General features: G+C 35.4%; 1 protein-coding gene across 2 annotated transcripts in view; it reads left to right on the top strand.

Annotated features, from left to right (window-relative positions):
• PSMD14 (proteasome 26S subunit, non-ATPase 14) overlaps positions 1-15,413 on the top strand; it is a 45,484-nt gene that overhangs the window by 10,530 nt on the left and 19,541 nt on the right. For both annotated transcript variants that reach the window (XM_084289476.1, XM_084289477.1), the window contains 4 exons: positions 11,028-11,099; positions 11,420-11,539; positions 12,643-12,713; positions 13,647-13,797. In XM_084289476.1, coding sequence (XP_084145602.1) covers positions 11,028-11,099; positions 11,420-11,539; positions 12,643-12,713; positions 13,647-13,797 — 414 coding nt within the window. The remainder of the gene's footprint in view (positions 1-11,027; positions 11,100-11,419; positions 11,540-12,642; positions 12,714-13,646; positions 13,798-15,413) is intronic.

Raw genomic sequence — 15,413 nt, 5'->3', positions numbered from 1 at the left:
ATCAGTCTTAGATGGATGAAGCACTGCCATCTTGGGGTGGGGAAAAGGCAAGGGAAAAAAGAGTTAGGGAACACAAAGTGATGTGATGTCCTAAACTAAACATCTATTAGTCCTTTCACGTCCCTTCTGTTCATGGAAGTTTAGATTTTGAAGGTACCTCCTTGTGTTGGCCTCTTGTTTGGTCTCTTCTCTTCCTGACTCTGCTTCTTGTCATGTTGGGCTTTTTAGTTATCTCCCCTTTCCTGTTTTATTCTTTTCTGTATTATATCACATTCATATCCCCATGAAACACTGCTCACCACAGAATTTCACCGCTGATTTAGTACTTGGTTTTGCATTGTACATTTGCTGTAGACAAATTAACAGGCTTTGTGGGGTACGTAAAAGCATTCTTCTTGTGCAGCCGGCATGAATTTGGAGCAACACTCCTCTTCATTTTGTATGCTGAACTATTGTTTGCTAGTGAAATCAGTTCCACATATGCCTCTATTAGGCAATCCTACTGGATACTGTTTCAGAGTGTGAGTAAATTGAGAGCAGAGCTTTTTCCCTGACACGTTGAGAACAATAACCCAAGCTATACAAGTTCTTGTCCATGCAAATGCATCCTGTCTCTTTTTCTCAGTCCAGGTGTGAGAGGAAGCAGTGAAATAATGATATTTTTTTAATTTAATTTTGATTTCTCAAATGATTTTTTGAGAATAGCTTACATTGCTCTGTCAGTGCAGACGTTCTACTGCAATATATGGAAATAAAATTGTTCCTCTACTTCTGTATTAACATATTTGATGGCAGGGGAAGGGGAAAATATCCAAATGGGAAGGAAGGGAGAGAAGTGACCTGTGTCTTACAAGGAGTGTTTACACCTTGACTTGGAATATAGAAAATAGAAGTGCAGATAGCTATTTTATTTGAATAATGGACTTGCCAATTAGCCATCAAGTGCTTCCATCTGTGAAATAGTTGATCAGATGGGTTAGCTGGGATGTTTCCAGATTAGGGCATTGTAAATGGCACTTGAAAACTGTCACTTTGATTATGAGGTTTCAAGCATTGCACTGTTTGATGCTGTGGAACCTTTTCCCTCATATTATCATGGTTTTTTAGAACATACTGATCCCATTTACTAAATCTATGGCACCGTGGGAACTTGGGAGACCTGCCACTGATTTAAAGTTCTGTTTCATCTGCTAATCTAGCCAGGATGGTTATTAGAAAAGCGCACTACTACTGGTCTGGTTTTCTGAGAGGCTTCAGAATAAGAGTTTATGATCTGGCAGGCAAAGGTGGGTCAGTAGCTCATTCCCAATTATCAATTAAATGCAGGTTTCCTTGCGTTATGTCATGGGAGTAAACTGATGTATATTGAAATAAATGGTATGTTCTAGTTGGCTAATCTTCATGCTAAAACTCCCTTGTGTAATAAAGCACCTTATTGAAATTTGTTTTGGTTAATTGCTTCTTGAAACAGCTTGTTCTTAGCTTGGAGAATACAGGTGTGTTCATAGAATACTGTTGTCTTTAACATCAGGAACTGTGTTTTTCTTTGGAAAGATATGGAGTGCTTCTTGTAGTTCTTCATATCTGTTGCACCTGCATGACTTGATTACTCCTGTGTCTCCTTGGTGTGTACACTTCATGTGGCCTGAATTGTGAGGATACACAGCTTGCTGCTTCCCATGTGTTTCCAGCTTCAGATACTTCTTTTGAGAATACTCTGCAAGAGCAGTAAGTCTGAATTATAGGTCTTAAAATTCTGCATCGTTGCTGTGCCATCACTTTGATGTTTTCCACCACAAATTCCAAGTGCTCAGAATGCTGCTGGTATTGCTGAAATATCCTGTGTACATCCCAGTTGAAGAAGCTAGGTATATAATGTGGGTGGCTGACCCCGGTTCTACCTTTTTCCTCAGAAGCTATTGACCCATTTAAAGAGTAAGAAGTTTTAAAACTTTCTCAGTGACAAACAGTCGCCCACTGGAAACCATCCAACATCAACTCCCATAAAAAGTTCAAAGACCTTAATCGCCTGTGTGATCTCCTATAGAAGGTCTCAGTTAAATCACTGAATTGGGTTGGAAGAGGTCTGTGGAGGCTGTATGGTCCATCCCCTGCTCAAGCAGGTATCCTTGCTTGATACTTGTTTTATGTATATGATTATGTTTTCAGGGAGTGGAAAAAGCACCTAGCATATAGTAAGATATAGTAAATTGTTCTCTTTTACTTTGACTGAGATGAGTAGCTTATTGCATCAGTTGGTTGAACAGCCTTGTATTAAAACGCTAAAACTTGCATATCAAATTTAGGGGACCAGTGTGGCCCAGGTCTGCTTACACTGGAGGTGACAGCTCTGTGCATAGTGTAGGCTTAATCTGAAAGTTGTTGGGCATTGCTAAAGGCTGGGTATATTTTTGCCACATCTGAAATATGGTTCAGTAATTGTAATGTTATTTATATCCAACAGTGCTAATGGGGGCAGGAGTATGGGGACATGCTAGAATCGCATTAGGAACTGTCATACAATTGTCTGAGCTGATGGGTACTTACACACAGTGTGTACTTTTTTCATGGTGTAAAAGATGCCTTAAAGTGTGATGGGCCATGCTACAGTCATGCCTTACTAAAAATAACAAAGCTAGTGGGTTGTGCTTGAGCATTATCAGCTTCCTGTGATCTACTATTTTCCTGTAAACTTTGGAGACCATTTTTAGCTGTCTACTCTTGGCCTCAGATTTTAAACTTCTTTATTTCTAATAATTAGGCAATTAGCTTCTCTTTCCTCAATTTAATTGCCAGTGCAGTCCAGCTGACTTTCCCCAGAAGAGACAAAGGAACTTGGGCAAGGAAATGAATGTAGTCATAATGAGAAAATAGCAAAAAAGACTAAACAAGAGCAGTCATCCTTGTGCCTCTTGCATTATACCTGTTCACTTGTAACATTCCATTCTGGAAGCAGAGAACAACTCCTGTACAGTGATCTAAATTGCAGCACCTTTGAACAAGGGCTTGTTTTCTTCCTGTGGTAGAGAAGATTTCTCCTCAGGTTTTCCTGGAACCATATGTTAGTGTTCTTTGTGTATTAATGTCAGTGGGTCTTTTATTTTTTTTTTTTTTTTTTTTTTAAAGTATTACAAATAACTAACCTTCCTTCTGAGTTCCAGTTAACCTGCTTGTGTCCAGAATACCATCTCTTTACAACAGCAAGCCCAAATGTGTAGAACCAAATACTTCCTAAGTGAAGTCTAAGTAAACCCTGTTTAACTGCTGTGCTCCACAAAGTGTGCTTTAGGATGACCTCAGACAGCACATGCTGAGGGCTGACTTGCTGCATTGTGGAATTGTTTAGAATAAGATAGTGAAAAGTCCAGATTGAAGCACAACTTTCTGAAGGCAGGCAAAAATTAGTTATCTGCCATGAGGCTTTTGTTTTTAAACCTCAATAGGTGCTATAATGATAGGAGTAGATGACAGATTAGTTTTGGTTCTATTCTGGAGTGAAATTAACCTTCAGTATTTTTTTCCCCAGTAGTTTGAAGCTGTGAAGAGTAGTACTTCTCAAAGATGTATACAGCACTAATTTTTTTGTCCCTGTTTTTATTGCTTTTTTTGCTAACAATAACTCTGATAATAGGGAATGTTAATTGCATTGATGCATGCCTTCCCTTAATTTTTCTTGCTTTTCTTGATTTTTTTGCTTCTTTTATCTCAATAAAATTTGATTGATACACTTAAGTGTCCTCTTTGTGTAGCAGTTGGGTTGGGAACGTAACAGAAAATTCTGAGTATTGCAAATTGTATCAGTGGTGTATGCAAATCACTTCATATTGTGGCTACATTTTAACATTGGGTTAATAATTATGTGCTTCTGACAAAACGTCAGACTAACTTAGAGTGAGTCTCTCAAGTACCATGTAGCATAACTAAGCTTATATCAAAACTCAACTAGCATGCAATCATTGCTAAATGCTCTTATATTTTCTCTTAGTAAGCTGTAAGCCTTAGTAGTCTTAAATGATATTTTCTATGGGAACATTGGAAAACAGGAATGCTGTTTTTTTTGTAGAAGACACTTAAATTTTATGCCTGTCATTTGGGGTAATTAGGTAAGCAAAATAAATTGCTTACTAAAGGTATATGGGAAATATTGGGTGTGCCCATGCAGGTGGATTATTGTACCTCTTCCATGAAAGTAATGCAAGAGAGAGTGCTGGCAGAAGGATGATTTTTTTTTTTTTCTTCTCAAAGTTTTGAATGGACAGGCTAGAAATGTAAGCTAAATTTTATGGATGTTTCTAGTGATTTTTTTTTTCTTAACTAAAATTCTGACCAGATTCTCTGGAATATCTCAATGAGCTAGTGAATATTTTTGTTTGAAGTTCTGTTTAATTTAAAACAAACAAGTCAAATAGGTAGTAAAGTTTTGGCTCTGCTGAAGAGGTGTTTGTAAACTGATGATCCCAACCCATATAGCCAACTGCTCAGAGCTATACAAAGTTCCGTGTTCTGTAATTTTGGCTTTTGAAGAGGAGGGAGATGGAAAATGTTGTATGTTTCAAGTCCATCTATATTGCTTTTGTTGAGTTCTGCTGTAAATATGAACCTGGATAAACCTTTTTTCCTTTTTTTAGGAGGCAGGATTTAGTAAAATATACTGAGGCAGTTTTTTCTTTGATACAGCCTGTGAAGGCTTTCACAAAGATGTTTTTAATTTAAAGTAGCAATTGATGCCATAATATTTCCCTAGTATCCCTACTCCATTTTGGAGCCTGAGTCTGTCTGAGACTAAACATATTACTGAAATTTTTATTTCATCTGACATATGGTGTAACAAGACAATGTGATCCTTTCAGAAATCTAGGCTGTTTGTTGAAGCTTATGGTATTTTGTGGTCTGTTATGTATGCTTGATTATAATTGGTATAAAAATGGGCCTAAACATACAAACTGTTTAGACATAATGCTTGCTTCAAAATATAATCCTGTTGATGTGGAACTAACTGTAAAATTGTGTGTGTACTAGCTGGAGAACTGCAATAAAATTTCAAATTTCTACTAATTAGCATGTGATTCACAGTGCAAACTAATATATTTTTATGAATTTTTTCGAATCTTTCACTCTTTATGAATTAGATCATTTGCTTTGGTGTTAATCATGACAGTGTTAGAACTGTTGAGATACGGGAATGTGGCTTATTCCCTTTTGGCACTTCCACTGACTGACTTAATATTTTCAAGGGTATTGTCTCAGTACAGAAACACTGCTCCACAATCACAACTTAAATAAGGTTTCTAGATTTAGCAATGGGTAAAAAGTACTGTGCTCTTCCAAGAAAATCCTTGTGAATTCATCGTTATACCACTTCTCTACAAAGGGTAAGTAGAGAAGAGTACTTAGGTGACTTCATAAAGTCTATCGTTGCTCATACTTCTGTCTACTTTGCATATTTGCTTGAATTTGTGTCATTTTTGCATGTAATATTCTGTGTTTTTTTTCCTTCCCCTTTCCAAACTATTTGCTACTGGATTTACCTTTATAAAAATGGGAGCTTTAAGATCACTTTTAAGTACCTGATCTTTCCACATATATTTTAACATGCTAAATTATTTTATTGTGGCTGTCATTGCTTTTATACCCTCAATGCCCTTTTCCTCCTTACTTCATAATAAATGTGATGATTATCTGGAACACTTACAATGGCGGTGGTTCAGTAGGGGAGTAAAGGGAAAAGGGGGGTAGTGAATACCTTTTTTTATTTCAAAAGTACGGCAAGTTTTTATGTTTTTTTTTTTTGTTGGTTAATCTTTCTCAATTGTCTTCAGATATAACAGCTGAAAATATGTACTGAAGGGGTTAAGTCGGCATGAAAGAATTCATTTCCACTTTAATGACCTAGCCTTGCTGGGTTAGGACGATGGGGAACATGCTTCTGACTTGTACTCCTATTGCCAATTAACACCTCCTATAACAGGTTGCCTCAGCTAGTCATTGAAGCAGAGGCAGTAGAAATAGTTTACATGCAGCTTGTTTTTCACACTAGTTGTTTAATACTCACAGAATTAAACTATTAAAAGGTTCTTTCTTGCCTTACTGGGAAAGAAATAAACGCTACAGCAGTCAGCATTCACTTGTGTGTCCTATGTTCATGTTCAAATTGGTCCAATTGCAAGACAAAAAAGTCATGATAGCAATGGTTCTTATATTTTACATAGCAATATGTTATTTGATGCAATAAAGCTAAGATTTGCTCTACAACACTTTGCTGCTTTTTTTTTTTTTATTATAGCTGCCCCTGTAAAACCGGGTTTCTTTGTTGAAACTGCTCTGCTGTATTTCAACATCATCTTTTGTTCTATTAGCGTGACACTAGAACAGTATTTAAGATCCATTTAGACAATAGAAAGTGTCTCTATTTGTGGAGTATTTCTCACTATTGATAGTGTAATTAATCGAGTCCACTACTTCTACAAATTTGAATAAATGTGAAATACTACAAATAAAGAGCAGTGCTCTAAAATGACACTTTAGTTCACATTTAATCAGCAGGTATTTTAATAACATAATAAAATTGGCTAAATAATTGATACCAGTTCACACTAAGAGAAAGGTGGAGTAATATACCTAAAAGTGTTAACAAATTTGCTAAAAGGCCTGAGTAGATAACACTTCAAGGCGTTAGTTTTTATCCTGTTAGAATGGCAAACGCCTTTAACACTTCATCAACAAGGCCTGCCCAAGTAAAGGGCTGCTTTTTATATTGGATTATCTTTTTAACTGTGGAACAAAAATTGTATAGTGAATAATTTTGATACCTCACCATAATCTTCTATTCTAATCTGAATGGAATTCCTTTTCCATTACAAGTCTTGGAAACACTTTTAAGCAAAAATAAAATGCATTGTAATAGTGTTAATGTTACTGGTTGTTAATTAAATTGGGATTCAACCACTTTAAAACAACACAAGAATTTGGTTAGATTGTACACAATGACTGGCCTTCAGACAGCCGTTCACTGGACTGATGTGTATAGCTGATTTGGGATAAAAATCCTTTTTCAATAAGTAGCACTACAACATTGTTCTTTGAGATTATTTTAAGAGCAGTCTTTAAATGTTAGTAATTACTGTATTCTTCAGCTTATGCAGGAGTAACTAGGAAAAAGATTATTCTCCTTGCTCTTTCTAAATCCCAAAATTTAGCTCAAATCCCAAAATTTAGCTCAAAGCTGTGGGCAGGCAGAAAGAAGGCAGCATGTTATTTTGCAGTGAGAAGGACAATCTTATGAAACTGTAGTGGGAGAAATGCATGACCTTTGAGTACCATAATGAAACCAAAAATACCAGCAGATCTTCTGCACTACAGATACAAACGCTTTCTTGTTTAGGTTTCTGACACCAGTTAATTTAATTTAGTACTCTGCTTCATGAGGATGGTGCTCCTTTGTTAAAGTTGGCAGGCAGTGAAGTTTATGAGCAGTGATAATAGCACATGCTGTGGAGGGTCAGCATAAAATACTTTGCCTCCATGTAGAGATTAGCTAATAGTCTTTCCCCCCCCCCTCTTTTTTCATGATGAAGGAAATGAATAAATGTCTGTGGAGGATGAGCAGAAACAGGCCCAAGAACAGACCTGTAATGTCAGTGGCTGCCATGTGCATGTGCTTACAGGAGCCGTGGTGCTTGCTCCAGCACCATCTTAGAACCATCTTAGAACCTCGGCCCTTTGTGGAGAAGGAGGTGGTCAGAGTGGAAAGAAACCGCTTCCTGTTCCAAATGCCCTTTTTTTTTTTTTTTTTTTTTTTTTTTTTTTCAAATGGCATGTCTTAAAGCAAACTATTCAGAAGACCCAAGATACATTCTGCTGGGTTTGTCAGTTAGATCTTTAAAAGTTTTATGTTAAGAATCTTTAAAGAACTTTGGCCTTATAATATTCTGTAGAAGGATAAGTGTATACCTGAACTATTTTGTGTGCCAGCTTACCTTTGGTAGGAAAATGAAAGGAAATTGAATCTACTGTGAAGTTAGGTCATGGACAAGTTTTGAACCTATAGAGTTTTCCTCAAAATTCCTGAATCAGTACATCTGCATCAGCGCAGAAGTCTGAGAAGTTATTTTAACCTATAACCAGAACAAAGAATGGAATATTAATGTGAGAATAAATACATATGATTGGTACGCTGCAACAAGTTATTTTTTCTAATAATTTCTTAGGAATTATAATCTACAAGGAGAACAGAGTAGACAGAAAGGGAAATCACGAAGTCTTCACAAACAAGCAACTAGTTAATACACGCTGTATTATATGAGCCTGGTAGCTAATAAATCAACACTATCTTTGCATTGTCAATTACAATTAGGTAATTTTTAAGTTTATTAATTGAACTGGATGAGAAGAGCTGGAGCTTTAATATTTTTATGAACTAAGACGTGCTTAAAGTACAACAGTAAAGTTTTCAGTTGCTGTCTACTAATGGTGTAGTCATTTTATTTGTGTATGCATATAGTTAAACTACATGTAGTGTGTAAAACTACATTTTTACATGTGTAGTTACACTTAAACTACATGTAATGTGCAAAATCATAGAAATTAATGCTATGTCTTAAAAAACAAAAAACAAAACAAAACAAAAAAAAAAACACACACACACGCTAGGCAAAGTTAATTTATACCAGTGGAGTGTTCCCTTATGCATAAGCAATATTGCCTTTGCTGAAAATGAGTTGCTGGCTATGGGTGCTGGCAGGAGAACTTTACCATAAAGCAGTGTCTGTGTCTAAAACTTTCTAGAATGTTGAAAGGATCAATAGCAAGTATAATATTAAATACTTCTGGACTGTCACTACTGCAAGCCAAAATTTCAATTCTCTAACTGAAGTACAGAAATAATGAAAGAGAGAGATTAGGAAGGAGCATGGTAGGCTAATGCCCAGATTTTCTTCCTATCCTTGCTTAAGCTAACAGTATTTTAGCTGCCTTGTTACAGAAACAAAATGTAATAATATTTGTCTTTGTCTCCTTGCTCTAAGTGTTGACTCTACTGACTGATTTTAAATAGATTTTAAAGTGGGAAAAGTTATGAAGAATAATTAAACTCTTACAAGTTGTGAACACAGGTGTCTGTGTAGGGGACAGAGACATGATTAATGCCTCAGCTGCAGGAAGGGTGTCAGTGTGATCTGCTGTATTAACAGACATTAGAGAGTACATGCAGGAGAGCCAATTTAAATGTCATAATCTGTGGAATAAACTTCAGTTAAGTTCCTGAGTTTTGAGAAGCCAATCTTAAGCATGAACATTAGATTTCCAGAAATCGCGGCTTTTCAGCTTAAAAAAAAAGTGAATGTTGAAATGCACTGCTTGCTTGCAGATAAAATCTAGGAGAAAATCTAGGAGAAATGTAGAATATTTATATGGTGATATCATATATATGGTGTATAATGTAGAATATATATGTGGTCATATCACAGTGTTAATGTTACAGTTCTTCCTCATACAGAGCCAAGGTCACTTAATTTGTACTTTTGCAAGCACTTCAGACTCTCTCTGTTGTAAAACTGGTAGAAAATTGGAAAAGAGCTTTATACATGTAGAAAGTTGTTATCGAACTATTTTTTTTTTTTAATTAAAAAAGTACCCTTTTCTGTGTCTTCTTCTTTGTTGTGATTAAATGGAAATACAAGTCTTCATGCTTTCCAAGTATTAAGGGAAAAGAAGAAAATTTAGGATAAACTTTACATGAAGCAGGAAAAATACACTTAAAAATGTAAAATTACATCTTTAGATGAAAAAAACACAGTACCAGAAAACAATTAGGTATTTGAAGCTTCACCAGCCAAGCACTTTGGTTGTGGTAGATTTGGACTAAGTGTTTTGGTGCCCCGTGCGTCTGGTTCTGTGCAATGTTCTAATGAACTGCTTGTAAATTTTTCACTGTAAGAGTTATACAGTGTATAACTGCGGAATCAAAGTTCTAATTGAGCTTTGCATAACGGTGCCATTTCTTTTCCTTCTTTAATTTAATGAGGAGCATCTTTCTTTCCCATACTCCATGGTTGCTTTGTAGCCATTACAAGTTTGTTCTGCATCACTTAGTGCAGAGATAACCTTTTGTCTTTTCATTGGAAATTTGCTGTACACAATTTGTTAACAAAGTAATGAATGTACTGCTAATTGGCTGTAATGAGGTAAGCTGATACGGAATTCTGTATGTAAGAGCAATATGTCTCGTGCTCTTCAAGAAGGGGACAGTTAAACTGCTGCCTCCTGTGTTTTTCATTTTCAGCAGTACAGAGAACCTGTTTCAACCAATCATTCACACCTGGGACAGTTGTGCTAATTTTTAAATAACTACTCGTAAGGCAAAGAGCAAAGTATTTTGTTCACAGCTTTTCCACCTAGGGATCGGAGGTCCGTTTTTTCTCTCACTGTACCAGTGCATCTGCAAAGTACTCCCATAGCCTTTATCTGCAAGTCCTCTTTAGCTGAAAGCTGATGAAGCAAAGGGAAATTGCTGTTTGTGTTGGTGCCAGTTAATCATGCTAGCCCAGCAGCATTTACATTCACACCACTGTAAGAAACACATAGTTAATTGGAGAACTGGCCATATTTTACAGCTGACGAAGGTTAGCTTTGCGGCAAAGCTGACTAATGGAAACTTAATCCGACTGTTAGCCTGTATGTCTTGTAACAGGTTTGTACCCAGTGCAATACTTGCCAGTTTTTTATGTGACTGATTCTGATAAAATTGCTGTTTAGGCTGGTATTGTTCTAGGGATGGGGGAGACGGGATGGAGGCTAAGTGTTTTTTTTATTGCAAAATAGGTTAGTGTAGGAAGGTGCTGTAAAGAAGCATTTGGGGCTTGCGTGTGCTTTTTTTGTTTGTTTGTTTGTAAGAACTGCATCCAGCACACAAATTCCCAATCTTATATGCATTTTTCTTTAAGTTTCATAATGTGGAACACTAAAGGAAATGTTTAGAAACGGCTGTAATAAATGTAAAGAAAATACTTGATTATTTATTCTTTTCATAGGGGCCACCAACAGATGCTCCTGCGGTCGATACAGCGGAACAGGTTTATATCTCTTCCCTTGCGCTGCTGAAAGTAAGTGTCTCGTGTGTGTTACAGCTGTGTGTGGTGCTGAGGCTGAGTACCTGGCACCTACCCAGACTTTATGGACTTGTGCTCTTTAGATGCTGTTCAGACTAATTTTTACAATGCATTTAATATGGAGTGGAACTTTCAAAATAAGTAAGTTATTTCTCTTTTTGTGGCTTAATTTTTACTGTCTTACAGTGCCTTACAGTTTCCAAAAGTGCAAATTATCGATAAAGAAGCAAAGGCTGGAAGAACTATCCTAGGTCAAACTTGAACCTCCTGTTAAACATATATAATTAAACTATGTCATTTGGTCTGAATTCCAGATGTTGAAACACGGTCGTGCTGGTGTCCCTATGGAAGTTATGGGTCTGATGCTTGGGGAATTTGTTGATGATTACACTGTGAGAGTGATTGATGTTTTTGCTATGCCACAGTCTGGAACGGTGAGTTCTTGCAGCTAGACTTTTTTTTTTTTTCTTTCCACGTAGTAAATAATTTTTAAAAGCTTTTCCTTTCTTCCCTATTTATTCAATCTTATTTAAGCTGTCTATACCTATTGGATATAATCTGAACATGTCTAATTCACATATTGATACCATAAATTTATGCTTAGATAGTATTTGATTGTTTGTATTTTAAGGGTTTCAATAAAAAAAAAAGCGAAAACTTATGTTCTGAAGCAAAGACTAGTACATATACTGTGCTATACATGAGTGTATATCACTGGAGATCAGTTGTGTCCTTATGTGTAAATTATGTTGGTATAATACCACTTACAAGGCTTATGACATGGTAACTTTAAAAACTCATATACTAGCCAAGGGAAGGATTCAAAACTGTAAAGATTTGATTAGAAATGTGTCGTGTCCTTAATTGTGATGATGCTATAGATACACTTCAAATTCTCTTTGACAGATCTGATATAGTGGTATATCTTAAATGGTATTTTTCATGGTGTGAAAAAATGAAGCATTTTAATTTTGAGTAAGAATATTAATGCTATGAAAAGATATTTTAAATATTGGTTCATCGTCTCTTTAAAATTGGAATTGATGGTGCTTTTTCGTTTAACAAATAAAATACTGCTCTTAAAAAAGTACAGATCCCTTTGTAACTCAGAGCTCCACAACAATGAAGTATTTAAATTCTTTTGTCCTGATTTTGTGTGTATTCATACATAGTCAGTATACGTAGAATTAGCAAAAAGCTGTTAGTTCTCTTGAGAAAAATCCATCGAGCTGAAGTTGTGAGAAACAACAGGCCAGAGTTTACAGAACAAAAAAGAGGTAGAAAAGAGGAATCATAGCAGAAATTACTTAAATGACAGTTCAAAATCTTTTTTAGAATTTTAAAACGTTCATTGACATACATTTATAAAAGGTATTTTTACATTTAAGGGTGTTCTAAAGTGATAAGGTTTCCTTTTTTTAACAGATGCTTGTAACATTGTGTTTAATTTTTTTTTTTTGTGAAAAGTAACAAGTAAAAAGATTTGAAGTATTACTTCATGTACAATTACCATGATTTTTGTTTCTTTTTACATCAGGGTGTCAGCGTGGAGGCAGTTGATCCTGTATTTCAAGCAAAAATGTTGGATATGCTGAAACAGACAGGAAGGTAAGTCGCACTGAGGAGACCTGAGAATAACAAATACTCTCTGCATGTTGTTTAGAAGAAACAGCTGGCTCTCTGCAAAACTAGTGAAGTAGGAGCTGCTATTAAGTTTTAAAAAGAAATAATTGGTCCAGAAAATGGGTGAGTAACGTAGCATGTAATTCAGTCCACCTCATGCCTTTCAATTGTCAGGAGGTTGTCAGTTATGTTAAATCCACATCTTTGATTATTGCACTGAAAGATTAGAATGCTGCTCAGTTTAGTAAAAGATTGATTTTTTTTTTTCAATTAAGATTTTTAAAAATTACAAATTTTTAGCTTATTTATGAGCAATTTGAATAAAAAGAAAGGAGAAATTATTTGCTAAAAGATTCTAGGATTTAAACAAATTTTTATTTCACTCCTACCTCAACAGTTGTCGTCTGCTTGCTCAAATTCTTTTACTGTGGGAAAAACTTCAAAATTAATGTTAGCAAAAGGCTCAGCAGCTGAACAGAACAGTGCAAATTGCTTTTTGACTGAGTTCCTAGTTCTACTGCTGGTTTAATTGATATTTAATCCTTTCCCACCGTTAGTTCCCGTTGTCCATGTCTGAAATGGACTTTCTGCCATGAAAATTCAACCCTCGACGCCAAGGAGTTAAAGAGTAGATATTTACTCAAGTGCTGAAAGGGTAAAAACTGGTTCAAGGAAGGTGTGGTAACAGTGAAAAACTGAAAGCATGATCTTCTACTGCTAATGTGCATCCCTTAATGATAGCCCTCTTTTGTCGCATTTATTCATATCCATGTTTTCACCATAATATGGAGAGTAATTTAAATATTTCCAATGGTGTTTCTTCACAGATCGTCTTAATTTATGCCCTGGTGTTTTATTATTTCTTCTTGTGTTGCATGGTTTTATTTTTAAAGAATCTTGGTGTTCTCTTTGTTTCAGACCTGAGATGGTAGTTGGTTGGTATCATAGTCACCCTGGCTTTGGCTGTTGGTTGTCTGGTGTAGATATCAATACTCAGCAAAGCTTTGAAGCCTTATCGGAAAGAGCTGTTGCTGTGGTGGTGGATCCCATTCAAAGTGTAAAAGGAAAGGTATAGTAGCCTTTTTATTTTTTATTTTTTTAAGGTACTTCAGTCAGAATTAGCATGGAGGCACAGTATATATATGTAAGTTATTGATTTTTGAAGGCCCATTCTCCCTTAAAAATAAATAAATAATCTCACTGTAAATGAAAAAACATCCTTATCCACTTATTTTGCACCTTACATTAGTAGACCTAAACAAGCTGGAACTCTCTGATATTGTAAGTGCACATAACTGGTCACAATCCTCACTTCATATTTTGCTTTTCAGGTGTGACTCAACATTTTTGCAACTAATAATCTAAGCGTACATTGTTTCAGAGATTTCATTTTAGCTACAAAATCTAAGATCAATTATTAGCAGATCAGAATAGATTTAGCCCCTTAATGTAGGTACCAATAAGGCATTTATTTATAGGCATTACATATGATGGCTCTTAATAGCCTTCATATTCAAAATGCTTTCGGCAATAAAACTTTACAGAAGACTCCGTATCAAGCGTTCAAGATTTTCAGAAAGTGTGCAGATAAATGATTAAGTATGTTAAATGATTATGAAAAGAGATTAACTTGCAAAGCATATTGGGTTATAGTTGTCCTTTGTTGAAATCTCTTTTGTTCTTGTTTAGTTCTCTTTTTATTTCTTTCTAGCCCCATATGCCATTTTCCTATTTCCTGCCTCATGACAGCAGGGAGCAGCTCTATTATCACCTTCACAGAGCTGTCTGCAAATGTGAGAGGCAATTCGATTTTGCTCAACCACAGGGAGAGTGGATTAGAAAAACTACAGAACGTACAGAAATTGGTTAGGTGGTTTACTGCTTTAAAATACTGCTGAGGTGTTTTGTTTGAGCATGCACTCCCATTGTATTGTAGAATAATTATTGAAATGCATCATGGTATATATGGATGATATTAATGTAAATTTATAAATATTTAAAAAGTAAGTATTCATTTTCTCTAAAGCTGTAGTATGTTTCCTGTGAGAAATTATACAGAAGCCACCAAACAATTCCACTAAGGTTTCCTTTAATTTCATAATAGAATATTGTGAATCTGTGGTTTCACTTAAAGTTTTTTTGTTGTTGCTGTTTGTTTGTTTTTTAGTTCTGATTCTTTTATCGTATTTGTTTACGTAAATACAGGAAATTGAAAAAAAAAGTGTTTGGAAACTATTAGATGTCAGAATCAATCTTACTGTCTTTTAAATTGCATAAAGAGTGGAACAATATATTGGTAGTTCTTGTGGAAAAAATAATGCAGTGGAATATTTAATTAGTGATGACTTTTTTCTGTAAGTTTTGATTTATGCTTGCTTTTATTTTCTCACTCAAGTATGAATGTTGAAACAAAATTATTTTGTCAAAATATAATTGGGGGTACTATACCAAAAATTTAGACCTCTACCTATTAAATCCATTAAGGGGAAAAGCCTCCCAGTAAGTCACAGTACTGTTATACCACACTTCCTCACTAAGTGGTGTGGGTTTTTTTTTCCCACTGTTGTTTGATACAGATGTCATCTTAAATAAGGGTCTTTGTTCTCCTCATGTAAATAATACTTGGCATTTTTATTTTGAATTTTTGTCCATCTAAGCTATTCTCAGTTACAACTTTTCTTATGG

Source organism: Netta rufina (assembly GCF_964035555.1).
Source record: "Netta rufina genome assembly, chromosome: 6".
Taxonomy (NCBI): Eukaryota; Metazoa; Chordata; class Aves; order Anseriformes; family Anatidae; genus Netta; species Netta rufina.
Note: the sequence above shows the minus strand (reverse complement) of the source record. Positions and strands in the feature narration are given on the sequence as shown.